Source organism: Bemisia tabaci, chromosome 6, assembly GCF_918797505.1.
Source record: "Bemisia tabaci chromosome 6, PGI_BMITA_v3".
In the NCBI taxonomy this organism is placed as follows: Eukaryota; Metazoa; Arthropoda; class Insecta; order Hemiptera; family Aleyrodidae; genus Bemisia; species Bemisia tabaci.
Window position 1 is genome coordinate 51,006,521 of NC_092798.1, and position 27,787 is coordinate 51,034,307.

The 27,787-nt window shown below is 35.7% G+C and overlaps 1 protein-coding gene across 1 annotated transcript; it reads right to left on the bottom strand.

Moving 5' to 3' along the window:
- Positions 1-594: 594 nt before the first annotated feature.
- Positions 595-27,787, bottom strand: LOC109034762 (ras GTPase-activating-like protein IQGAP1). Its single transcript, XM_019048076.2, has 14 exons — positions 27,559-27,787; positions 26,604-26,838; positions 24,839-24,983; positions 22,200-22,351; positions 21,152-21,286; positions 17,602-20,259; positions 16,722-16,886; positions 13,404-13,583; positions 12,480-12,736; positions 11,127-11,297; positions 10,244-10,400; positions 9,620-9,741; positions 7,391-7,625; positions 595-1,146 (listed from the first exon to the last, which is right to left on the bottom strand). The coding sequence occupies exons 1-14, from the start codon at positions 27,621-27,623 to the stop codon at positions 1,036-1,038; spliced, it is 4,788 nt and encodes a 1,595-aa protein (XP_018903621.2). The 5' UTR covers positions 27,624-27,787; the 3' UTR covers positions 595-1,035.

Genomic DNA, 27,787 nt, shown 5'->3' on the forward strand with positions numbered 1-27,787 from the left:
TCTTAGAATGGTTGAGGGCAAAGGTCAGATTTTAGTTGTATCAAGTGTAGATGCAAAAATGCATCCTTATGTGTAGAGCTTTGCAACTCTGAGCAACTTTTCGATTGTAAGAAAATGGCTGGAAAAGGACACTTGTGTTCACCTGTGATACTTTGACACCTCTGAAAAGGTCTAGCGATAAAAAGGTGATGAAAATGAGTGTATTTTTGATTATCTTTCAAAGGCAACCCAAAATTGAAACCGTCTAAAGTTACTGCAAGAGAATGGTTACTCATAGAGGCATCAAGAAGTGTTTCAATCCGGTACACAACCACCAATGCTGTATTGTGGGATTCATAAACAGAAATAAAAAAAATGGAATTCTAAAGAGTTAGCAAAAACCACAAACTGTTGTTAATTTTTTTGTCTTTCAACACACGGTAGAAAATTCCACGATGGGCATTACTTTAGTTTGCAAAGCGTTGGAAAAACAAAAATACTAACGAACAGAGAGCGTTGTTCGCTGAATTTCGAGAATTTTGTTCAACTGATGTCCCTTTGCTGTTTTGAAGCTTGTAAAGTGTTTTGGTCAAATGCATATAAAAAAAAAAAACATTATTAAGAAAGGTAGAAAATTTTATTCACTGCCATACAAAAATAAGCTAAAAGAATTAGTAGGTGAAGAGACTGAAGAGGAGGAGATAATTGATAGGCCCCCTCATAGGTGCATTGTACTTTTGGATTATATCACAACAGAATGAATAGAATTTTAAAAAATAATAACATGGAAAAATCAATAAAAGTTGATAATCAGCTACTTACACAAATCTAAAACTCCAATTATGCAACTCAGGACAGAATGAATACATTTTTTTATCTTTATTTTGATCTTCTTCATCAGATTTGACTTAATATCACAAAAACATATAATTCGATGAGCACACTTAAAACTATTCATTTTCTTCTGGAAAAAAAAATGTGTTCATTTTTTTTATACTAAGTAATTAATGCCATTCACTGATGAAAATTTGAAATACCATATAGTTAATAATAAAATTAACTGTAAAATTTTTTATTTAGCAAAAATATTAGTAGATTTATGTTTATTTTAGCTTGACCAAACATATCCATGATGGTGACACCTTCGTACTGCTTGCGAAGCAGGTCCTGAAAGCAAGACAAGCATCTCATTAATGGAGGAAACAATTTTTAATACAATTTTTATTTTCAATTTAAAGAGGTTGTCCCATTTTCCATAGGAAATGGCCGCAAGAGCTTTTCCATCCATACTTTCAGGAATCATAACGCATCATCAGAGAGGCCTAAATCCGGTGTCATTTCTCGTCTAGCCCCCCAGGGGGAGGGGGGTAGGAGGTCAAAGGTCAAACGCTCCGACTGCCATAACTTTTGAACGAATCATCGGATCAACTTGATCTTGGGCTCAAATGAAAGCTCTTGACAAGACCTTTCATTTGATGTATGGTAATGTCTATTTTTGGTAATATTTACAACGTGAAAAAAATCATTTTTTGATTTTTCAAGCCCAAAAAATTCAGTTTTTCGGGGTTTTCTCTAGAAGGGAACGTATAAATCATTACAAAAACCAATTTGAATGAAAGTCCTTGATTCATGCTTTATAACGAGCTATCGTTAAACTTGGGAAAATGAATGGTTCAAAAGTTATGACCGTTCAAAGTAGGCGTGGCGCGCTATTTTCGAAGCGTGCGGAGTGTATACTCGCGTGCCACCCCTCCCTACCTTTTCCCCTGGGGCCTGCTTCAGTTGATAACGGATACAGAAAGGTCCAAAGCTCCTTCCACCTAAAGAATGACCAATCATTAGTGTTAAATTACTATTATTTCTAAGGAAAAAAGGGAAATAAAAATAAATTAAATGCTAATAAACGATAGGATGCTAGCATACATTATTTTATCGCCCCCCTCCCCCTTCTCCATGATTTAATAATTGATGTAGCCATATCAAACCTTTCATCATTACGGTATCTGATTATTCCTGTGCAGGTAAATCTTGATGAGAGGGAAATAGATCGGAGAGAGGTGAGGGAGAGATATTCAGTAGTAAATGCGAGTTTCAAGTGCTGGTCGGCTAGTTGCGTACCACACCCTATGAATATTATCTACAGCTTTTGAGTGTATTTTGCGGTAAAAGAAGCTTGATTTGGCTATTGAATATTAAATCAAGGAGGGGGGGCGATAAAATAATGTATGCCAGCATCTTATCGTTTATTAGCATTTAATTTATTTTTATTTCCCTTTTTTCCTTCGAAATAAAAGTAATTTTACAGTAATGATTCGTCATTCTTTAGGTGGAAGGAGCTTTGGACCTTTCTGTATCCGTTATCAACTGAAGCAGGCCCCAGGGGAAAAGGTAGGGAGGGGTGGCACGCGAGTATACACTCCGCACGCTTCGAAAATAGCGCGCCACGCATACTTTGAACGGTCATAACTTTTGAACCATTCATTTTCCCAAGTTTAACGATAGCTCGTTATAAAGCATGAATCAAGGACTTTCATTCAAATTGGTTTTTGTAATGATTTATACGTTCCCTTCTAGAGAAAACCCCGAAAAACTGAATTTTTTGGGCTTGAAAAATCAAAAAATGATTTTTTTCACGTTGTAAATATTACCAAAATAGACATTACCATACATCAAATGAAAGGTCTTGTCAAGAGCTTTCATTTGAGCCCAAGATCAAGTTGATCCGATGATTCGTTCAAAAGTTATGGCAGTCGGAGCGTTTGACCTTTGACCTCCTACCCCCCTCCCCCTGGGGGGCTAGACGAGAAATGACACCGGATTTAGGCCTCTCCGATGATGCGTTATGATTCCTGAAAGTATGGATGGAAAAGCTCTTGCGGCCATTTCCTATGGAAAATGGGACAACCTCTTTAAGTATAAAATAAATAAGAGTAGGTAGTAGAAGTTTAAGCAGTTTAATAAGAACATTAATCTACAAGATTTAAGATAACTTCAGTTAAGTTGAAGTGTAAGACTGTAGTAGATTTGATGCTGGTCTCAGCTGGATTACTTTTTGATTTTTGAATGAATGAATGAATGAATTTATTTCGTTTTAGTGTACAATAGGTAACAACAGACAAATGGGTAATAAACAAAAAAAAACAAAAAACGAAATGAACACCCACTAATGGCACTTGGCCATTGTGCAACAGCCTCATGAAATTCATACAAATTTATGAGCTTAACACTCGTCAAATAATATAATGGAACAAAATTTAACATCAAATAAATGTAACAAAAATTTTAACAAACAAATAAAAAAACAGTAAATGAAGAACTAAGACTTAAGACTTAGGGGACTACATTCAGGCAATTTAGGGATTGGGGAGATTTGCGTCGAGATATTCTTTTAACTCGTAAAAAGGGTTTTCTATGAAGTAATTTTTTATGTTATTTAGGAATAGATTTGAATTTTCTGATTTAATGAAAAGTTCTTTTAATGGCTTGGGAAGCTTGTTAAAATATCTGATACCTCTGCTTTCTAAGCTATCCCAGTCTACTTTTTCCCCCCGTTTTTTTTCAATTTTTGCTAGGATATTTCTGGTTTGTATTTGATTATTAGTAATTAATTTTTCTTTGATGATGTAGCCTAATTTAATTGATTCCTTTATTGTTGAATATATATACCTAGAGAAGACAGTCATCACATTGAACTCTGGGAATAGTTTTCTACAAGAGTCAAATTTTTTTTTGTTTGCAATAATTCTTAAGATTTTTTTTTGAGTTAAAAGAATATCTCTGGCACCTGTTGTATAGCCCCATAATTGTATGCCATAGCTAATTATGGAATCCACGTTAGAATGGTAGTACAACATGAGGGACTCCCTATCTATTTTCCTATTAAGTTTCCTAATAGCAAATGCCCTACTTGCAATTTTTTCCTCAATATGTTTTGCGTGAGAATGCCAATTTAGTTGTTGGTCGATGAAGAAGCCCAAATATTTCACTGTTTGATCTGTCTGAATTTCCTTATCACCGATTTTGACCGATTGAAAATCTAATATATTTTTAGTGAAGTTTAATATAAAGGTTTTAGCAAAATTTAATTTTAGATTATTATCCTCTACCCATTTGTTGACTCTATCGATGACCCATTTAATTTTATTTTCTATATCTACCCCTTTAACTACCACATTGATGTCATCAGCGTAGATTACTGTTTGAAGGTCAATTCCATTGTCCTCTAGAAAATCTGGCAGGTCATTTATGTATATAAGAAATAAAAGTGGACCTAGCAATGAGCCTTGGGCTACGCCAGCGGTACTAGGTGTGAAATTGGAATGATATTTTCGGCCATTTTTCGATACTTCGGTTGTTTGAAATCTACCGGAGAGGAAACTCCGAACCAACTTACAGGCTTTAGTGGAAAAGCCATATTTTCTTAACTTTTCAATTAAGATATCGTGATCAACTAAGTCAAAGGCTTTCGACAGATCAAACTGTATGCTTACGATTGACTCTTTAGAACAAGCATTTTTTAGTTGCCTTATTTGGTTTAGGAAGGTCATGACCGCTAAGCCTGTATTTTTTCCTTTTCGGAATCCAAACTGCGATGAAGTAAACAGATTGTTTTTTTCAAAATAATCATAGATTTGATTGTATAGAACTTTTTCGAGAATCTTTGACAAAAAAGGAAGTATCGCAATGGGACGATAATTTTCCAGATCTTTTTTGGAGCCTTTTTTATGTAGCGGGAGAATTTTGGTTAATTTTAATGATTCCGGGAAATTCTCTGTGGAAATTGTTTCGTTTACTCCTTGAACTATTGGATCCAGCAGAAGTTCCAAATTATCTAACAGTAATTTGTTGGGAAATTCATCCAAACCAACTGCCGCTTTTTTGTTCAGTTGTTTGATAATATTTTGAACTTTGTACTTTGTGACGGATTTAAAATCAAAGGAATTTTTGTTTTTATTTTTATCTCTCATTAAATTACGAGCTAGGGCTGGACTTCCTGTTTTGGGAAATTTTGCCCTGATGTTCACAAAGCTGTCATTAAATTTGTTCGCAATTTCTACTGGATCATCAATTAGCTTCCCATCCATCAGGAGGTCACTTACATTTTCGTAAACGACTTGACATTCTAAATCGTTTTTGATGACCTTCCATACCTCTGCATTTTTTTTACTGGCAATGGCTGACTTTATGCGCTCAACATTTTTTGAGTATCTACAATTACTTATGAGTTTTTTTATCTTTTTATTTGCTCTGTTTACTAATTTTTTATATTTTCTCAAATTGTGGAACTTGAAGAGTTCCCAGTTCTTGTTTTTTTCTTTGATTAATTCCCCTAGTTCAATTTTTTTTAGAGATGGTAGCTCAAAATTATCTGTTTTCATTTTTTTCACTTTCAGCGGGAAACTACTGTTGTAGTTTTCTACAATAGATTCATGCAGTTCTTGTAAAGTTAATTTTTTTTTCGATTTTATGTAGTCACCTATGGCATTTTTAAAGATAGTGTTATTTCTTGCAGAGAAATATCTTTTCATTATGGGTTCTGTCTCATTACCTTTTAGCTTTGTTTGTGAAGCAATACTACAATGGTCGCTTAGAGTGGAGTCAAAGACATTTATATTCCCTATATCAAAATTTGAAAGACAGTTGTCAAGGAGGGTTTTGGAGTTTTTTCCTATCCTTGTGAACACATTTTCAACATTGAGCTTTAGATTAAAGGATTTGGCCAACAACCTAAAAGAAGCGTTATCTTTGCATTTCGAGTCGTTCATATCGACATTGAAATCACCGTAAATGGCTACTGTATTTTTTTGCGGTTTGAGTTCGTTAAGCAATTTTTCCATATTACTAAGAAATACCTTGAAATTTCCTTTTGGAGGTCGATACACTACAAGAATAAAAATTGGTTTTAAAAGTTGCACTTTTTTTATTGAGGTCACTTTGATACCTGTTATTTCAAATTCTTCTTCAATCGCTAAATGCTCAAAATCTAGTTGGTTATAATTTACCTGTGGAGAGACATATATGCTTGCTCCACCCCCCCGTTTTACTTTGCGGTTAAAGGAAGACGCTAAAGAGAACGTTTCTAGCTTAATAATATCCTTGACTTCTTTTATCCAGTGCTCAACAAAGCAGAGAATGTCAATTTTACTGCATTTTTCCTTAATTTCTACAAGTACTTCTTCATCTTTATTCCTTAAACTACGTACATTATGAAAGTATACATCTAGTTGTACCTCATTCCTTAAATTGTTTTGCCGCATTTTATTTTCTAGCTTGGTTTTTTGAGACTGGATGAGAGAAATGAATTTAGTACCTAATTCAACTGTGGGCACAGTTACGTCTAAGGCATTTAGTTTAAAGAATTTTCTCTGTCACTCTTGTTCAAAATTAAGGATGACAGTTTTTCTGCGATTAGGTCCTTACCAAGGCTATTTAGGTGTATACCGTCTACCGAATAATGTTCCCGACTCATAGGCGTGTTTATAAAATTACAATGCTTGTATTTTTTACTAAACTGAATTAACTCTAAATTAAATTTGTGGATCTCTTTATTAACAAACGCATCTTTGCTTGTGTCGGGTGGAGCCTCTTTGTTTGATTTTATTTTGTTTCATTACTCCCTCTGTTTTGTCCCTTTTCCCCCTTCTTTTTATTATTTTTTTACCCACTTCCCCCTCGCTTATCACTCATGGAAAAGATGAAATTGCTGATTTAACAATTTTGTAGTCAAAATAAAACAAATGTAACTTGCAAATGCAAAGGACTGCAAAGACAAGGACAAATTGACAAGACAACTTGCTTGGACTGCTTGTGCAAGGACTTTTTAACAAATAATAAACTCTTGATTCTTACCTAGTAACATAAAGACAAAACTTCTGAATTTAAAGAATAACTAAAAAATTGAATAAATTGACCTAGTTCTCCGCCTGATATATCTTGATTCGATAAAGGAACAAGAATCGTTAAAACAATTAGAAAATTGACTGTGTTCAACTGCATATTTACTTAGCTTGCTTCACACATTAAATTTGCGAAACGAATTTTTAGTAATGGTCCTAATTTCAAACTGATGACCACTTCTTTTTTGCTCTCTATGAAAGTAATTTTCATCAGGCTAAGCTGCTCTTCTCGGAAAATGCATACAGTAACATTTTAATGCTTTCATTAACTACAAAACGTTCAGTCTATTTTTAAATTTTAATTCTGGTGGGTATACGTTTGTTTTTTTACTCATCAACTAAGCTCATCAAACACCAAGAAATTTTATCATCAAATCTTAGAGTCCTTTTTAACATGACTTGGGAGCTACTTGTGTCAACAATTTTACCCACTAGAAGGAGTGAAATTAGTGGTTAATACGCAAAATATAACCATTTGATAAGAGAAATGATAAAGAAAGGTTTCAAATTCTTACCTGTAGGTTGACTTCAACAGTTTCCATTTCAACTCCCATGAATTTACCTTTGACTTTAAACATGCCATTGGTTTCAGCTGGAGATATTTCAAACTGGACATTTTTGAACTGAGAGGTTGGCAAACCCTCAATTTCAAGCAGGACACCAGTTTCTTTCAGCTTCTTTGCAGAGAAACGGTGGCAAAGTTTCTTCTTGGACTTGGACTTGCTACTGTCAGACAACGTGTGTGGGTTCCTAAAAATTTGAATTCATAAAACATTAAATCCAGCATGTGGAGCTTTGTAGAACCTTACTTTTAAAGATCATATTAGAATCAAGGTGAAAGAATTAAATAAAAAGTATTAAAAAAATGCATGGGTTGATAGGCAAAAGATCGAAATTGTCAAAAAGAAACAAAATTTTACTGTATAATCAAATATTAAAACCTATATGGCAGTATGCTTCACAACTATGGGGTTGTGCAAGCAAATCTGATATAAATAAGGTAGAAAGATTCCAGTCGAAGGTTCTACAAGAAATTATTGGAGTACCATGGTTCGTAAGGAATGAAGACAAAAGGAGATAATTGGAGGTACCCACAGTTAGACGAGTAATTGCTGAGACCACGAAGAGATATGAATGTCGTCTTGAAAAACCTGTCAATGAAGAGGATGTATACCTCTTAGATAGTACAATATTAGTGAAAAGATAAAAAAATTGGGAGACCTTTGAACTCCCATCAAGATTTACATTGTAACTAGTCTGCAAGGTATGAATGAGAGTGTGAATGGAGTGCGAAAGGAAGAATGTGAAACAATTAAACTAAAGACCTTTATGTTTTAATATTTCTAAAAAAGAAGGCAGAGAATTTTACAATTCCTGTTTATTTAGATCATCATCGTATTATCTAACAATACCTTGTAAAATTAATGCACTTCGTCTAGTTTTAGTTTTAAACCATGTGGATGGATACAAGAAAATACTTGTAGTAGTTACGTTATATTTAAATAAAATTCTCCCCCCCCCCCCAAAAAAAAAAACCTCAGTACTTAGTTATTTGAAAATAATTATAAAATGTAAGCCTACAGCCATATGAAAGATAATGAATTGTCGTAATTACACAATAAAAAGAAAAATAATAATTTTAGGTTCAATCAACTAACAGTGAGCGAACAAAGGGTGGAAAATCAAGACAAAAGAAAATTTTGGGCTTCTTTGGGCTGAGAACAAGAAAAACCTTTTCAGTGTTTGATATTGTGATTAAAAAATTTAATGACAAAAGAGGTAATTTTATGAACAGCCTCATCAACTGAATGGTAATAGAGTTCTACATTTAAATAAAGGACCCCGCACACCTCTTATGGGAAGCTGCACCACGACCGATTGCCTTCTGACTTATGTTTTTCGATTCTCCTCAAGATGCTGATCAAAAGTTATAATTGCGCCAACTTTCTATGATGCACCGTTTTCGCAAAAAACCTAAGAGAAGATTCAATTATTCGGCGACTATGAATAAAAAAGAACAAAGCATTTGAGGACAGGCCCGATGTAAATAAGGAAAAAACGTAGCGCGTGTCCGTCTTCTTATCTGTACCTGCCGACTCAGAGGCTATCTCTCTCCCGCACTCGCCCGGTAGACGTTCAGACTTTCCTGTTCTTATGCTCCTCAAGAATCTGATTTGGATGGTCGAGCAAAACGGCGAGCGGAATCCGAGATAAGACTGCCGCTCAGTGCGGGAGTTCCCCTGATTTGTTCAGTCGAGTACTGAAATGAGGAATCTTTCTGGCTTTTTATCGCCGAATAATTGAATCTTCTCTTAGGTTTTTTGCGAAAACGGTGCATCGTAGAAAGTTGGCGCAATTATAACTTTGGATCAGCATCTTGAGGAGAATCGAAAAACATAAGTCAGAAGGCAATCGGTCGTGGTGCAGCTTCCCATAAGAGGTGTGCGGGGTCCTTTGACCACTGATTATGTGTTGCAATATTCCTGACACCAATCTTTCAAATCAGATTATTTTTTAATTTTTTTCGGAATGCAAATTAAGCTTGAAAATTGACATAAATTATGAAGTCAATTTCATTAATAGTTAATTTTTTCACTGAGGGCCATTTATGAAGAGATAAAACTTCAAATTATCACTATGTTCATGTTTATCGTGAAATTTCATTGAGGTTCTAAGTTTCCTCATTGGAAAGATCGAAAATAAATATTGACTTTTTCACTTGAACGAACGACCCAGCGACTTACTTCTTTAATTTTTGATTCTCGAGACAGTTTTGCACATACTCATTGTAGTATTTGACTTTGTCTTTGTAAAAGCAGATTTTGTCTTCCAAATTCTTCCTCGTTTCTCTCACAGTTTGTAACTCCTGTAATACATAGGAAAAAAAAATATTTGAAAATGATCAATGAATTGATATTAAAAACAGGAAATTCAAACAATTAAAAACTTTGTATCGTCTATGTGTTCAGTCAGGCTACACGTACCACAGAGGCAGCGTGCTGTTTTATTAGTACAGCATTTAAATATTATTAAATATATTCTTCTATATCTCTACCTTGCTAACATATACTTTCTTTTTTATATTTATTTATTAATTTAAATATATTTAAGTTCTGTTTTATTGGTACAGCACTTAAATATGGCATTGTTCAAAATTAATGTTTTTGTTTCTACTTTGATACACTCAATGCATTTCATAACTATGATATGCTATAATCAATAGTGTATCTTCAATCATATTTTAAAAATATTTTCATGGATTTGAAAAGCTAATTTGAGAATGAAAACATTTCTGAGCGCATTATTGAGCGGTTAACTTGTTTCTTACAAGCATTTTTAGAAGCACAATACAACAGCAGAAATCATACCTGAGATTGGATTTTCCTATACTTCCTTTTGTTACAAATATCTTGAGCCAGAGCAGAAATGATACTTTGGTAACCATCGTTGCGAGACACAAAACCTTTTTCTTCAAGTTGGTTCAGATAGTTTCGCAATTTTGTTTTACAATTCCTCAGCGATCCACTGAAAATTCAATCGGGAGAATCATGATAAAATCAGAAAACTGACTCATTAAATATTTATAAAATGCATGGTAAAGTAGGGGTCTGTTTCAAAAAATTTTGGATTAAAATAATTGTGAGCCTTTAGATTGGCAGGAATGGAATCTTGAGGATCAAACTTGTTGCAATTAAACAATAATGGTCAATGTTGTTGCATTTTTTGAGAGGTTAAAATTTACAGAGAGATTCATGAACCAGTTTTAGGTTTTAAAATGTGAGAGCTGATTGAAGCTATTTGTCTATTATTGGAAAGACGTTATTTTCCCAGAGAATTTGAGGCTGTGCTTTAACTTAGAATGACCTGAAAAATATAATTTAGACATATATTCCAAAAAACTTCAGCCAATTTCATGTAATTTTTGATGAAAGTTCTTTTTAGTTTCTTAAAGTCATGTTGAAACCAATTAAAATCGAAGAGACGAAATGATAAACCAGTGTGACTTCCATTATACACTGCAAATCCATGATGGTTGGAGAATGTGATTTAGTTGAAATATTTCGAAGCTCAGAATGTGCAGTGGTGATTTGTCTTCAAAATACTAAGGGTTCAATCTTAATTCAAAACTATTTGTGGGGAGGATACTAAAAAAGGAATAACTGAAATTGAGTGTAGGGCTTAGCAGTGATTCCAGAGGGACTAACATTCAGAACATGGGATGAGATAAGTGACATAGTGAAATTAACTTACATGTAACAATCAGGGTTTGATTCACAGTTGTTACTAGCATGTCTGGCTAGAATTTCCTCCGTCCTCTTTTCAAATTCTCTTTCTTGCTCAGGAGAAGGTTCTATCCTCAAGGAACCAGGCAAATTGTGACCGTTTAAAAAAGGCATCACTCGGACTAGAAGCTCTTTGGTGCTAAATTTTCAAAAGAGAAGGATATTAATGGCTTTTGGAATGTAAATATTCAATGAAAAACAGGCTATTAAAGAGAATCAGGCGCAGTGTTCAAAACTCACAGGCGCCGACGCGCCAAATGCGCCTAAGAAATTGGTCATGGCGCCTAAAAAATGAAGGCTCTTTGCCAGCATGGCCCCTAAAAATTGCCCCTCCCCCCAAAAAAAATCCTACTTTTTCATTTTGGTGAATTTTCAAAATTTCCCCCCAAATTACAGTTACTAGTTCTGTGTGACTAAAACATCTTGCATCTAACTTTTCACTAAAGGCGCCATGATATATACCCAAAAAGTCAATCTGTCCCCTAAAAATCAAGCAAGCACATGGCTCCTAAAACTCAAAGGTGAGTTTCGAACACTGATCAGGCATACTTTCATTGCGTCATTGAACTTCAAAAAGACTACATGCCAGTATACCAAGGGTCTAATCATAAAGAATGTTTGATACAGGCAGCCAGGAGGAGAAAATAGCCTCACAAAAATCTCCAGGAGTTCGAGTTTACAATTGTCTTTAAATAGAAAGAAATTGGGCCAAGTTTGGCCTCTCTAGATTTCAGTTTTGGAAAGCTGTACTATGGGCAGGTGTCCTGATAGCTGCGATTTTTGCTTCACCAAGTTGGTAAGAATGTACGTGCCAGTACCAGTGAGAAGAGACTGCTTTGCAATACTGCGGTAATTTTTCTCCCATTCAAACTGCAGTTGTCTTGTTTTACAATTATTTGACATTTTTTCTTAGCCTGGAGGAAACACATATGCAGAAGAATTGGGAAGGGAACATGTTAATTTCCAAGTTACAAGACCTTGGTTTCGTCGAAACTATGATGAAAGCATTCAGCTTCGGTTACATGTTTGCTACTTGCGGTTAATTTATGTTCACCGGTTTGTTTTAATACTCTCTCAGTCTCTGAGGTTTTCAGTTTTACTTAAGAACTCATTTTGTAAGTATTTGATAAAATAAAGTAGGTGTTAGAGACACATCATTTAATATAATGATTTGTAAATTACAAGGATTTTAGATTTTTCTTGAATTTCTACATCAAAGAAAGTTGCAACATTTTTTTTTCCTGAACTTTTTCTGTGATTCTGTGAATTTTCAGGACAATTCTGGTTCGATATAATTAATTTTTAATTACGCTTGACTTACGCTATGAATAATTTGGTATCTTCTGTGACAGCTTCTTTGTTTTCCTCCACCTCAAATTTATTCACTAAGGTAAGATATAGGTCTGTCTTTCCCAGATGTCGGTTGAAAATTTCTTCTGCAGGGTTAAGACCCATCAGCTGACCAACTGATGGAGGCTCACAGCCTAGATCGTCTAGAAGTTCATGCAAGGGGTCCTCTGCATCCGGCGCTATCTGATATTCATATTCATGCAACAAATTATGTGTATTACACAGTTCCTGTAAAAGAAAATGAGAAAATCCCAGTAATAACAAGTGAAAACATAGTCTAGGACAGTAATGGACGAGATAAAAAAGGACTGCGTTATACGGAGGTCTTTGGTTTGTGGCATAATTTTACGCGAACATCCACATCTTAATCATGCATTGATGTACGGAACTAATTTCAGCACACTCGTTGGACATACCAGTCAACAGAATGAATGTAAATGAACTATTGGCCTAGAGGTGACCAAAGGTAGATAATCTATCCTTTAAAAATCATTATAAAATGTTATCTTACTCTCTAGTATAGCAACGGGAAAAAACAAGGTGGAAAAACAGGAAACGAGGCTAAAAATACACAATTAATAAAACCCGAAACGTTTCAACTCAAAACTGAGTCATTTTCAGTCGGAAACAATAAAAATTTAAAAAAAACGATGAAAAACCTGAGCCCTACATGGTGGTGGCCGGGATCTGTATAGCGCAATCTGAAATTAATGACCAACGTGCTACTCCCAAAGATCCTTGGCTTTTCCAAGTAAATTCCCTGACTTAGCACCTAGACCTCTAGTCCGCCAGAAAACCCTGCTCAATTTAACAAGAATTTTTGTTGAATTTTTGGCTGAAAATTGTTATATCAAGTTTTTACTGTCGCTGAAAATAGGTATATGGATATATTTACCTCTAGAGTAATGTATATTGATGGCTGATGAATCAAGATAGCCTCTGAAAATTCAGTGACACTATAATAGGTTTCAAGCTCCTCTACATCGCAGCAATCCCTGAAGAACCTTTTGAACGCCTCATGGCACTCGATAATGAATGGATTCAAACATATCAAGTGTTTGGACTCTTCACCAAACTAGAGACAATTATAAAAAAGAAAGAATAAATATACGAAAAAAATAAAATCGATTGCCATAGCACAATGAAGAAAAGCAGTGAGGAGTAATTTAGTACCTGCGAGGCATTTTCAAAATTTAGGAAATTAATCAATTAGCTGCGAGCTTGAGGGTTATTATCACATTTTTTTTTTTCCATTTTGAGATATCACAAAAAACCTTTCTTCTCACATACTCAGCTCTTTTTTAAATTTTGCAATCCCCATCTGGCTTTAGATAATCACTGCCAGACTGACAGATTTTTTCACACATATTACTAAGCATATTAAAAATTAAAAAAATTAATTTCTCTGGAAATGTAGGTTAAAACCTTTTGCTCTAACTCATTAAATCGTCTGAATAAGATCAATGGGCCTGTTGCAAGGTGCAGGGATTTGCAAATTGATGCCTGATTCTTATGGCAAATTTCACGAAAAGAACGATGGCACTACTAAAAAACCTTGAAATGACCTCTCAAACTCAAAAAAAGCTGTTTTTGGAACCGACCCATTCAAAACGGTCGTTTTCGCGCGGTAACGGGTCCGCCATACTTGTGACGTGAAATGGTTCGACAGACCTGGTTTCTTCATCACTTTCAATGTATTTTCCCGTAAGGAAATGACAGCCGCTCTTCCAATGAAAATATTGAGTCAATCGATAATTTTTTGATCAAAATGGAAATCAGAAATGGATTCCTCGTACGTTTAAATGGTTAAAACCTTCATTAGGTAAATGAGAACCGACGGGATAAACCCTATTTTTAAGGAAGACTGTAGTCAATGGGCGATTGTTTACATCTGCTTAGTGATAACAGACATGGAGATTAGCTCAATATTTAGCCATTTTCATGAGTTTTTACTTTTTTGTCACTATTTGAAGGTAAGTTTGTTTTGTAAATCAATTCTTTAGTGCCTTAGGATCATGTTAAAAGCTGTAAAAGTATACTTTGTTGCTTATTTATTCAGAACACACTCCGGCAGTCCAACGCTCAAACCTGGATGTAGCGAGTCAGTTGTTATTTCTTAATATTTCTCCCTTGAATGCTTCACTGAAGACACCAAAATGATAGTATCAATCATTGATGATGAAAAAAACTTACCTTTGACGATACCGATGAGATGAGGAGACCGGTATGTTTTAGCTGGAGGCAAGGAAAGTAGATGTAGGATCCTTCTTGGGTTACCAGATTTTATCGATAAATTTTTCTGCATAGTGTTACATTTAAAACACATAGGATTTTAAAATAACATAAGTTTATAAAACGTGGAAACGTTCTGAATGATATTGAGATGTTTGTTGATGAGTTAAGAATGATTTGCACGCATTGAGAGAACATCCATGGTTTGAGCGTTGGACTGCCGGAGTGTGTTCTGAATTGATAAGTAACAATGTGCACCGTTACAGCTTTTAACATGATCCTAAGGCACTAGAAATTGATTTACAAAATAAACTTACCTTCAAATAGTGACAAAAAAGTAAAACCTCATGAAAATGGTAGGGCTGTGCGAATAGTGAATTTTCCAAACGAAGCGAATAGCGAATAATTTCGGCAACTATTCGCGAATAGCGAAGCGAATAACGAATAATTTAAGTCAATTATTCACAGGTACGAATAGTAAAACGAATAATTGGAAATGACTTTTTTACGTGTGAAAATTCGTGAATATTACAAGTCGACAAAAAAATGTGACTAATTTTTAAGAATTTTCCATTTGTTCATACGCCTGCACAGAAAACAATGAAATGCTATGATAGTAGCCTAGGCTGTTAAGAATTTGTTCGAAGATCCCTGGATGCTGGCTTGACTGTCCCTACAGTTACATATGCATTTCCAGGATTTGAAGGTAACTGCGCGGGCGGTCAAGCTAGCATCGAAGGATCACTAGACACATTTTAGTATTTTATTTTTTTCGCTGTAAATAAAAATGTGTTTATGAACTTTTTTTTTCAATTTCAGAAATTTCTGTGTCTTTCAATCCTTAATTTGGGCTCTTTGCCTATTCCCCCAATCGCAATCGCTGTTCGTAAACTCGGCAAAGTCGGTAAAGATCAAAGGAGATCCGCCGTTCGCGATGTCTCGGGTGGAAGCGGAGGCCTTGCGCAGGTCCTCGCAACGTTTCACGATTGTCACTCGGAAATTCGTTATTTTTGATGGCGCGAATATTTGAAAATTCATTCCTCGTGACGGCGCGAATATTTGAAAATGTCAGTTCAAAAATTCACTATTCGCGACAGCGCGATTATTCGCAATTTCCGAATAGTGCGCGAGGCAGACGAAGCGAATAGTCGGAATTGCGAATATTCGCACAGCCCTAGAAAATGGCTAAATATTGAGCTAATCTCCATGTCTGTTATCACTGAACAGATGTAAACAATCGCCCATTGACTACAGTCTTCCTTAAAAATAGGGTTTATCCCATCGGTTCTTATGTATCTAATGAAGGTTTTAACCATTTAAATGTAGGAGGAATCCATTTCTGATTTCCATTTTGATCAAAAAATTATCGATTGACTCAATATTTTCATTTGAAGAGCGGCTGTCATTTCCTTACGGGAAAATACAATGAAAGTGATGAAGAAACCAGGTCTGTCGAACCATTTCACGTCACAAGTACGGCGGACCCGAGACGACCGTTTTGAAAGTCCAAATTCTGAGGCGTTTTTAAGTTGATTTTTTGAAGGTTTCCGGTGATCAAAAAACTCCAGGAAAATTCCTGTGACATCAGGAGCCTTAGTTCTTTCGATTAAAGCAATAAAAAAAATCGGTGCAACAGGCCCATATCACCCATGCCAACATGACTACCCTAAACAGAGCAGTAATGCAGTGGGAACGAAAACACACTAACTTTCAGAGTGTTTTCATTCTCACCTTCCTTTTTCTATCGCTGTTTTGAGCACTTCTGATAACAATTTTGGAATATCCTTTTGTGAGTGGATGCGTCTATCCATAATACTAAGCTGTAAAAAAGTGGAAAAAAAACTTAGATTGGTGTGCTTATATTCTCTCTTATTCAGTAAGTATTCCACTTAACAGACCTGCTATGTATTGTTGTTCATAGCAATTCATCCAATTGCTCAAAATGGTGAGTAAATAGGCAACCTGATATTGAACCTCTTACCCCTTTTTTAGAAGCAGCAAATTGTAGCAGTTTAGCGATGCTGGCTAAATTGTTTCTGTGATTGTTTGACAGCGTTTTGTTTGCCTCGAGAGGAATGATATCGAAGGCATCCGGGGCAACTATGGCAGAGTTGAAAAACTGATAGTAGATTAAATGTCCGATGACCTGGAGGAAAAAAATTCATGTAATGGTTAAAAGAGTTTGAAATAAAATAATACTTTACATAGATCTCGTACACTTCAAAACGATTTGGTGGGTTGATAATTAATTTAAATGATAGAGAATCTTTTAAAAAATTAATTAATGGTGGTATTGAGGATTTTCCTGTACATAAAGAAAATCAATTTACTATTGCTAAAGATGCAGTTTTCAAGGCAGAACTGAAAAATGTTGACTTACTCAAAGAATACATTTTAAAAAGGAGAATTTTAATTTTTAAATATACAGTCTGCCCTCTCTGAAGCGGATTTCAAGGGACCAGAACATTTCGCCGCTATTGAGAGGTTGCCATTAGAAAGAGGTCAACAAAAAATTACATGCGATTAATATAGGAACATCAAGGGACCAGTAGATCTTGCCGCTATACTAAGTTATCCGCTATAAAGAGTGCTGTTTTGAAGAGGGTCGTCTGTATCAAGGAGGAAATGACAAAAAAGAAGTGTCTTGTGAGGCTTAAAATACCATAAAGTCGATTTAAGTTGTTGTTCTTGTTGCATGTGCAAAAAAAGCAATTTGAGAGACCCAATAAGTTCATTTCTTTGACTATTTGCTTCTTGACTTATATGAGCTCTTTAGGGGTAGATGAATGTACTCTGAAAAATTTTGTGTGAGAAATCTGCAAAATCTACAGTAGAAGAGATTTAAAGTAATACTTGAATACCTTTAATACATCTTTCTCACTCAGTGTTGGGAACTTCTTCTGTAAGGCACTGCGCAAGATTTTAGCCATATACAACAGTCCATAGGGAATGACAGTTTTGCTTTGAGTGATTCGATTCAAAAACATGGTTGTCAAGGATTTCAAGGATTCAATGGCCGTTTGCAGGCGGTCCCTCACTTCTTCATACTGCAGCGCTGTCTCTTGATCTACATTTAGGGGCAAGTCGGACTGTTTACCCGTGCTCATTTCTTGCTGACTTCGCCAATTTCTGAAGATGGTAATTGGATTAGTATCAATGATCATGTCCCGAGCGCCCAAGACTTTCTTGATCAAAGGTCCTAGAATAACACGCAGCGACTGTTGCCCAAATTTATGCCGAGCGTAATTCACTGCAACTTTTAAAACTAGTGGATTGCCGGTAATAACATCATGGACACTATCAAATTTATTCTGGATTTCCTCTTCGAGTGAAGTCCTCAGAAGTTTGAGGAGCAAATACTCATCTCGATGGCTACTGCCAAAATTAAACAAAGTAAAAATGAGTTGTTGGAGGAGTTTTTGAGTGCGACTGTACGGTACTAAAAATATCAACTTAGATAAATATACAGGATTTGTTTGAAGTAAATAGAACAGATGCTGATATCCGTTTAGCAAATCTCTACTTTCTTTCTGCAAAGACTTCAATCCACCTCGACTGACAGTTGAGGTGCTGTTTGTCCTCTTATTTACAACATCATTTAAAGCCTTTCTGTGTGTCACAACCTCTTCAAGAGATATTCGGTTTTGAACAAGTAGGCCAATTTTGATATCCATTTCATCTATTTGTTTTGCTAGCTCTTGACTGTGCCGAATGTACTGAACTACTTGCTTCCTCAGCGACTGGAGTTCAATTTCTTTTCGATAATCTTCGATGTTAAAATCAAGTAGTGGGACAAATTTCCGTACGATTTTGAAGGATGGATTTGTTTGCATGGATATAGTAGTGAGAGCTTGGCGTACCATTCTGCCACGCCATAAGGCTTGAATTTTTATAATTTTATCGACATTATTCTGATAATAGTTAAGCCTTTCAATAAAAGTGGTGTGTTTATTTTTCAACCGGTTAATTTCCTTGACTTTTTTCAACAGTAATGTATTGCGCCACCACCTTTGAATAATTCTCACATAGTGCTCGTTAGCTTCAAAGAAAGACAAACGATGTGCTAACTTCTCTCGAAAGAGATAACCTCGACAACATGCTTGGAAATTGATTATACATTTTTCCATCTCCTGAGCCTCTTTCTTCTTGGCGCTTCTTGATACAATATATTCGATTTCCTGTTTGCCGAGATACTCAGGCTCACTTTTTTTTGAATCTACTGGCTGCGTACATTCGTAATTTCCGTTTCTCATATCAATAAACACTTTGTGTTTTTTTTTCGTAATATAAGAGATCCATGGTGAGTCCCCAGTTTTTTTGCGGTGGAGATGTTTCAAAGACTTGTATATATCTGATGAATTACTTATTTGGCGGTTGCCGAGAATTTGATTTTCATGCAGGGCAAACAAGCATCCATTCTCATCATTGTTAGCAAGGGCTGCATTCACTTCCACCAAGAAACGCCAAGCAGTGCGAATCTCTTCAACTTCTTGCTTGGCATCGATGATTATCTTCTCAATATCCTCTAGCCAAAGTTCAGAATCATTCTTCTGCTTTTCCAGTTGCTCTAAAAGCATAGTGTAGATCATTTCATCTTCTTGATCTGATATGTTCTCACTTACATTTAGAATTGGATTCTTCAAAATTTTCAGTGCCTTGTTTTTATTGTTCTGAAGTAAGGCAGCATTCAAGTCGTGTAAACTCTCGATTATTGCATCATTTACTTTACTTTGTTCGTTTACAATGTCAATGCACTCTTGGATATTTTGATACGTCAAAAGTGGGCAATTGCAGGCCTGCGATACTTTATAATAACGGTTAGCACACAGGGCTCGATAATATGGAAGTTTACAAGCTTTGTCTAGGTTACTAAGGTGAGCGTTCAAATTGTTCAAGGAGTCCCATACGAGCTCTGGATTTTGTGTATCGACTGCTCTTGACACAGATGATATTAAAAATAATACATCAACACTACCGACAATATCATCATGGGTTAAATCACAGTTTAAATCAGTTTTGTCCACCTTCATTTCTTCAAAATAAAGAGGAGCAGAGAAGTCATCGATTTTCGACTGATTTAGTCCTAAAGCTGGGCTCTTCAGGGCCTTCATGAGATCGAAAACAGTTCCTCTATCTAACGCTTCGTTAACCTGAGAGACAGCAGTAGTTAAATTGCTTGATTTTTTTATGTTATCATTAGTCTCATTAACCATTGTTTGCAGAAACCACTTTATGTCTGTGATATCATCTAAATTTACTGAGGAAAAGTTTGAACGTAAGGCGCTCTCTGCATAGGACACGGCATTGTTACCATTGACATTTTTCAAGTCTAGTGAGGTAAATAGTGATAGGAAATCTTCGGCGATACGTGAGATGTTATTTTCCTTCAGATGTTGTTTCGCAGAGTTAAGTATGTTTTTGAGTGAGCATTTAATGTTTACTGCCGAAATGTATCCCTGAATCTCGTCTAATAAGAGGAGGCCATCAAAATCATCTGGTTCGTGACTTGCATTCATAGACTGAAAAACAGAACATTTTGTTTGAAAATTTATAGGAGGAGAGGGGAAAAATTAGAAGGCTTAAAGACAGTTGTACAAAAAAATGGTGACAAAACGCTCCGGCCTCATGGGGTTAACTAGCGACAATCCTGAGATGGTTATGTCTTTAATAATTGCAGGTTCTACTTCAAAAAACGGCTTTCTTGGTTTATGGTAACTCTCCTATCACTATCGCTTTAACCCAACAATTTTCTTGGGTCTAAAGTACTTTGTGATGTTCATAAATATTTAAATTAAACCATAAGCCTTGACGAGATATTAAAACAATGATTTATTTTACAACTTGTTTTAGCATTTGCTATAATCTAGAAAGTTATGAGACTGCGCAGAGGAGGAAAAAGCAAGTTTTTTCCTTGAAAAATTTTGTCTTTGCGAGATTTTCTCAACTTCACCTGGGTTTGCAGTCAAATGGCAACTTTGTTTCTGGAGTAGTAACCCATAGTTTTACAATGCATTTAAAAGAGTGATTCTGACCAAGCCCAGATCCTACTTTCCCCGCCCAGAGGCAACAAGAATTTTTCCGCCATCATAGTGGTTCTAGGGGGGTAAATTACGTATTAAGGGGGCTCATGGGGGCCTCCTTTAAAAAATTGTGAAAATATCATGTTCCTTCGTTAGACCTATTTTTCGTCAAGTCTTTCCTGTATGACTGCTACTAAAACAAATGTTGAGTAATTTTTTTCGTCTATCCCCTCCTTTTCTCCAAAATTTACCACCCTTTAGCAACTTAAGTTGCTTGCACAGTTTTTCCCATGATTTTGACTCCTTTGTTGAAAAATGAAAATAGCAAAATTTTGTACTCACAAGTTCACATTGTACCTGATAGATTTTTGTGATTCATGGTTCTACTTACTCTGTTTATGGAGCTTTCTTCTTTGGATTTTTTGGCTTCATGAAGCACAGCGATGTACTCTGAAATATTGTGGGCGTAAACATCTTTCACTTTTGCAGCAGGATTTTTTAACCCGACAAGGAGTGCTTGTGAATCCTGAAAGAAGAGGGAAGAGTAAAAATCCGAAACAGAGGAAATTTTGTTTGAATAAATATCGGCTATAATTGGTCGACCAAAAAATTCACTCAGAGTATAGTTTGGAATTTTTTATTAAAGCTTTCAAGAAAAAAGATAAATTTTGCGTACTAGTAATAGAGATGATTTGATCCTCTTAAAGTTTACTTATGAAAAAAGATAGAAGAAGAAGATAAAAAATAAAAAAATTTAAGAAAATAGTAATGGCAGTTTCAAACACCTGTTTTTCTTTCAATTTTCTGCACATTAAAAATCATGGCAGTACTAGCATTTGATCTTTAATTAAAAAATTTACATATGTGACTGTCTACAAAAACCTTACCTTAGCTCATGAGGGTGAAATTTTCAGTGCAGTGATTTTTGTGGAGCTGGGTCTAAAAATTAGATTCTGAGATATTAAAGTAAAACTCTGCTCATTATCCTAAGGAATCTGTCATATCTGATATAGTTAATTTTAATACTAAATAAAAATCAAAGTCAGCGAACATTGTCAAGCAATGTGTGGAGGTACCAACACAAACCCTAAATAAAAAAGAGGACGGCGTAAGGTCACAATATAAACTGACAACTTCCTACCAAGAACATAGCAGGTTAGAATTTTAAGCAAATTTCCCTTGAATCTACGTTTTTTGAACTATAAACTGTGGACCACTATACGCCCAGTTTGGTTTTGACATATTTGTGTTTTTTTTTTCCCCCTCACTGTTTGGAGAACACTTCTCTATGACTCATTATGAAGAACTCAATTCTGAGTTTCTATGTACTATGATTCCATTTTCTGTGGACAGTCAAATATTTGAAATTATTAAAATTGTTCTAACTGTAAAGACTTCGAATGAAAAAAAAAAAAAAAAAAAAAAAAAAAAAAAACAACCTTGGATGAAATGGCATTGTTGATTTGCTGCACTATTGATTCATAGCTCACTTCCTGGCGGTTTCCTGACAACAGTTCACCGATCTTTTGGAAGGCAGGCATTTTGATTCCTCTTTCAGTGATCTCATCTTGAACGGCTAAAACTTCTTCATCTGTGGACAAACAGCAAAAAATATTAAGGGTAAAAACACACTTGGCCACTTTTTACTTTTTCTACAAAGAGCTCTTGTTGCTCTCGATGGTACACTCTTATTTAATTACCGGGATGATGAGAAGAGCCTGATTCTTGGAGGATGCATAAGCGTACTCAACAACCTTCTCATTAGCATACGCTCAAAAATGTTCAGGCACAATATTCATGACTCCAGAACTCATAGATGGTAAACTGGAAACAAAACTTCGGCGGACCATGCTGTTGGTATGGAGCTTTCCTGGGATTGCCTAACTGAAACGTAGCAGGGACTCTTGATTTTCTAGGATTTATGGTCCCCAAAAAGTATTGTGAACAAAATAAAAGACTCCTCTTGTCCTCACTTTAATTTAAGCTATTGAGAGATTCTAAAATCAGTTTAGAGAAAACAGCTAACGTGATAAGAAAAAAGGTGATAGCACTAACAGCTGAAATTCAGTGTCTGTTAAATTTCATTGCTTTTTCATAGTACTTATGGAACTTTGAAAAATTTACTTCAATTTGTGAAATTTCAAATAGATACCAGGTCTGCTCAATAAGAAACCGGATTTTGGTGATGGCTAGCCCATTGGGCGTCCAAATTAGGTTTCCTTGGACTTCCCTGATAGCTGATAACACATTGAAGAACGCTAGATTCACAGATTTTGTTTATTTTGATGAGTGTTGATTCTGAGTCACCTTGAATACGAGTAAGTCAGATAAGTTCTGAGATTTTCATCATGCAATCACTGATCGAGCAAAGATTTAACATTAAATGTTGTTTCAAACTCAGTATACCCTGTACCGAAACTTTTGGTATGCTCAGGAAAGTTTAGCAAGATCATTGTATGTATGAGATGTAATCACTGTTTTGAGTGGTAAAAACGGTTCAAAACTGGTCAGGAGCCTGTCGAAGATGAGAAGCATGGGAATCGATCATCAACGGCAACTGACATTTGCCCTCGTGGAAGAAGTACGGGCAAAAGTGCTCGAAAATGGTTGCTTCGAGTTTGCTGAATAGTATGATATTTCTGAAGGCTCGGTACATTCAGTTTTGATAGAATATTTAGACATGCATCGAGTTTTAGGTAAACATGTCTCGTGATTGTTGTCCGTTGAATAAAAATCCAACAGAGTGTCAATTTCCCTTGAGCTTCTTGAACGTTCTCACAATGATCCTACACTTTTGGATAGGATAATTTTCGGTGACAAAACTTAGTTGTACAGTTAAGATGTGGAGACGAAACTCCACTCATCCTTGAGGGTTGTTGAAGGTAGTGCAAGACTGAAAAAAGAGACAATTTCGGTCAAACATGAAAATTGCAGAACACCCATGAGGTTGACTTACTTCAAGCCACATTACAACAATGCTAATTAAGATTTATAAAATTTGTGAATGTAGCGTTCTAAAATATATTTTTAGCTATCAGGAAAGTCCAAAAAAACCTAATTTGGATGCATTGTGGGCTAGTGATCACCTAAATCCAGTTTCTTCTTGGAAAAACCTTGTATTTAAATAACATGTTTTATTTTTGAATGAAAAAATGATGAATGACCAAGGAGGAAGTACAGAAAATGGTGGTAAGTAGATTCACACGGACAATGGTGGTGGACATTTCTACGTCACAGCAAGCGAACACAGGTCTATGGAAATTAAGCAAGATGAAGTTGGGTTATGTTGGCATGGGATAGCGTGTCTACAATTTGTTGCAGCCTCATTCTCATTGGCTGGTACGCCAATGTATGTTTCTACGTCACGACTGAATTTGAAGGTGGCTACCTCGCCACCACCTCCTGTATTTTTTTCTGTGATAAATGCCACTCTTCAACAATTTCTTATTTATCCTCTTATAAATTCAGGATGATCAGCAAAAATTTCAAGCTATGAGGTCGGCTCATTTCCTTTTTGTGCCAAAAAAAATAACAATTTGACAATGATGAAATTTTTGAAGAGTCTTCATTTGAAATAAGTATTTTTACATAGCAGTCATATATTTGACGAGAAAATTGTTTAGTATTTGATTATTTTGTTTTAAAAACAATTCCTAGAGAGTAAATGCAAATTTGCTTCATGAAAAAAGTGGATTTTCAGCCATACATGGTAAGCAACAAGAAAAAATGTGCAAAACATGTATTGAAGTGGCAAGGATAATTTGTACATACATTCTGTTGAGTTTCAAGATGACTGTCTGAATTTTTACAACCCAAAAATTTCAAATGATGACCCAACATTGAAACTCTCCAACAATTTTGAGTGATGTTTGACATTTTATTGAAAAGGTTGAGGCTATCCAAATTTTTTCTACCTTTCCAAAGACGAATCAAAGTCACTCCGACATTTTTTGCATCCTGGATGCACTTCATTAACTGAAAGCTCTTGCTCCAATGGTCACACTTTCATCATGCAAAAAGAAATTGGCTTTGTTATAAGCATTCTAGAGACTCTAATGAGGAATTTTTTCTCACATACCTGAAAAGTCTATCTTTCCATAGAAGTCGTTCATCACGGGAGCATGACCATTTTTGAAAAGGTGTCTGCTCAGAGCATGCAGGCAATATATTACTCGGGGCATATTCTTCTTGTCGTAGACATCAGTTGTTTCAGGGTGAAAAGTCTGTGAAATAAAAATTGTTTTAGTGTTTCTTATTTGCACAAGAGAAAGAATATAATACTGTAAACTTGGCATGATTCAACTTTAAATTACCAGAACTTCGCTTTCCTAACAAATTGTTTTAGGATTGAGGTAAATTAATTTTCTTCATTTTTCTGATTCTTTAGGTACTAACACAGCAAATTATTGTGTTGATCTAGTATCAAGCCACAAATAAAAAGAAAAAAATGACAAATCATTTGAGGGGCTTGGAGGACAAGGCGCATAAGTGCAGTTCTTAAAAAAATTGGGATAATCATGAACTCAACTAAAACTAGTTTGAAAGTATATTCTGTGAAAAATTGACGACTAAAATCCAACTTTAAAGTATCAAAAAGGGAATTTAAACTCACTCTCTACCATAAGGCTCCATGAAATTTTGAAACTTCGATCACATATTTCTTGAAATAGCAAAAAACTGCACTGAATACGCTTGCCCTCCAAGCCCCTGATTGCAAGTTTTGTAAACTTTAAGGTAGCTTGGCACCTAATGGCAAATTATTAAGATCCTTCTTCAGGATTCGTTTCTGATTTGAAGGCTTTAAGTAGTGTAGTTCTCTGTTAAAAAAATAAAACAAGAAAGAAAATTGGCTATCTTCCTTGGTACCAAAAAAATCCACTCACACAGGAGTGCTTCTTAGTTCGTAATGTTTTCCAGATTTTTATTTGGTTGCTAAGAGGACGGTTCTCTGTGCAACAGCCCTGTGACAAAGCTACCCTTCCCAGGCCGATCCTCTTGAGATTTTGGCGACCACCGCGATGAGGAATCATACATGACACGAGCCTTAAAGAAGTCTAGCATTAAATTTTTCGCGAAGGGGAAGGGAAAGGGAAGTGACAGATGAAGCTGCGTCAGCGTTGGTAAGTGTTTTATTTTGTTTCCTCTCTCCCTTTTCTCTTCCCTTCCCTGTGGATTAGGGCTCCTGGCGATACGACATTAAAAAAGGCGCGCAGCTCTACCTCCGAGAGCAGCACCTTATCCTTTACCTGATTGGGCTCTCCTAAGATGGTGTGGAAATGAGCTCGTCAAAAGAGTTTCCCCCTTTTTTTCCAACCAAATATCTTCTGGCGATACAACGGAAAAAGTAAATAAGTAAAATATAAACCTGAGAATGTTTTTATTGGACCGTGCAAAACTGAAATTTTCAGATGAAAGCTGCACTGAGCTGGAAGAAGTATTTTCTTTTTTAAATAAAAAGTACAATTTCATAATCTGGTGAATGCACATCAGATGTTGCTATGATTCGGCAACAGCTTCCATATGATCGAAATTTAGAGCAAATTTTCTCAAAAAATGTTGATGAAGGGGAGGCTTTTAGGCTCTTTTATGCTGATGAACAACATGCATAATTTTAACAATAATCTGATGACACTTAGCAGGTTTTGAATTTCCACTCTTTACGTACCAATGTGTAAATGCAAAAAAGACGTGTCTTAATTTTATCATTTAAAAAACTTCTGATTATTTTTTATTCTCTACTTTACTTGTGCTCCTGCACAAGAATTCTATGTAATGCTTCACAATACCTATTTGGAAATGGTTGGAAAATACCGACTTGAATGAAAACCAATTTAAAGAGTTACCTTGGGGAGCTGTGTGGCTTCCAGAGACTTTAACCAATAGTTGATATTATCTGTGTGCTTGAACTGCAAGCCGAAAGTCTCGTATCGCCGCTGGTGCAAATCGTATATTCGGTTGAGAGGGACTAATTCTGGATGAAGGAAATGACCTAACTTCGCCAGAACCACCCCATTCCTGAGGTTTTCCTCTAATTCTGTTGCCGGGGGTAATGGCTCTTTCAAGCATTGTTCAAGCCACCTGGAAGAAGAGTCGGATTTTTAAGATGAAAAATTGGGGGGAACCGAAGAATTTTTAGAAGAAAAGAAGAAAGATATAGGGGCAGGAATCGTTTTTTTCAAACCAGTCTGACTTAGTTTATAGTCTTCAGTCTGGAAAGGATCAAGGTAAACAATTATATCAGCTAAACTTTCCCGGAAATGAAGGAGAAACGAATATTGGCACGGCACAATATTTAATTAAAGATAAGAGTACCTATGTCTAGGCTTGAGCAAATATAATGCACCCGATGATTCTTTCATATGAGGCCGAGACCATTTGACATTAAAGCTACTGACAAACTGCGATAATGTAGTTAGCATGGTCCTTCCCCCTTAATTCTTGTGTGCAGGATGTCTGCCTGCCATCCGTCTTGAAGTGACTTACCAATACAAATTCATCTTCACCTCAGTTTAAAATAAATGGGTACTCAGTCTCAGAAGGTTACCCATACCTCTTGCAGTCAGTGGCTTGAAATTTCAAGAGTCCGTTCGGCACATTGGCATGTACAAGCTAGGAACTTTCCTTGAAATTCCAAATAGCGGGGTGACAAATTGTTTAGGTTGTACCTCAAGAATTCAAACATTTCACAATACACGACATTTTGATTACTGATTGTTAAAGACTATTGACTGCAAAGTTTGAAAGTTTGAGCTGTGCTCACAATTTGAGAGGGGAGGGTTTTGTAGTAAAATTACTCACACTTTGGCTTCTTCCAAATGGCATAAGTACTCGTAGGCAACACTCTTTTTCCTGGCCTCATCCATAATTGTGTACCTATGATTTAGCAGTTGAATTGAAAAGCTTGAAGATCCGTCATAATGATAAAATTGGCCGAAACAATATCACACCATTAATCACTGGACAAAAAGTGAAGCAAGATAAAATTCATGACTGATTACGAGGAACGACGAACGACAGACAATGGCTA

Coding starts and splice junctions, on each gene's coding strand:
- LOC109034762 (XM_019048076.2), bottom strand. CDS start 27,623: ATGGATGAGGCCAGGAAAAAGAGTGTTGCCTACGAGTACTTATGCCAT. Junction 24,984..26,603: donor AAGCCACACAGCTCCCCAAG/GTAACTCTTTAA, acceptor TTTATTTCACAG/ACTTTTCACCCTGAAACAAC. Junction 10,401..11,126: donor TCAAACCCTGATTGTTACAT/GTAAGTTAATTT, acceptor TTGAATTTTCAG/TGGATCGCTGAGGAATTGTA.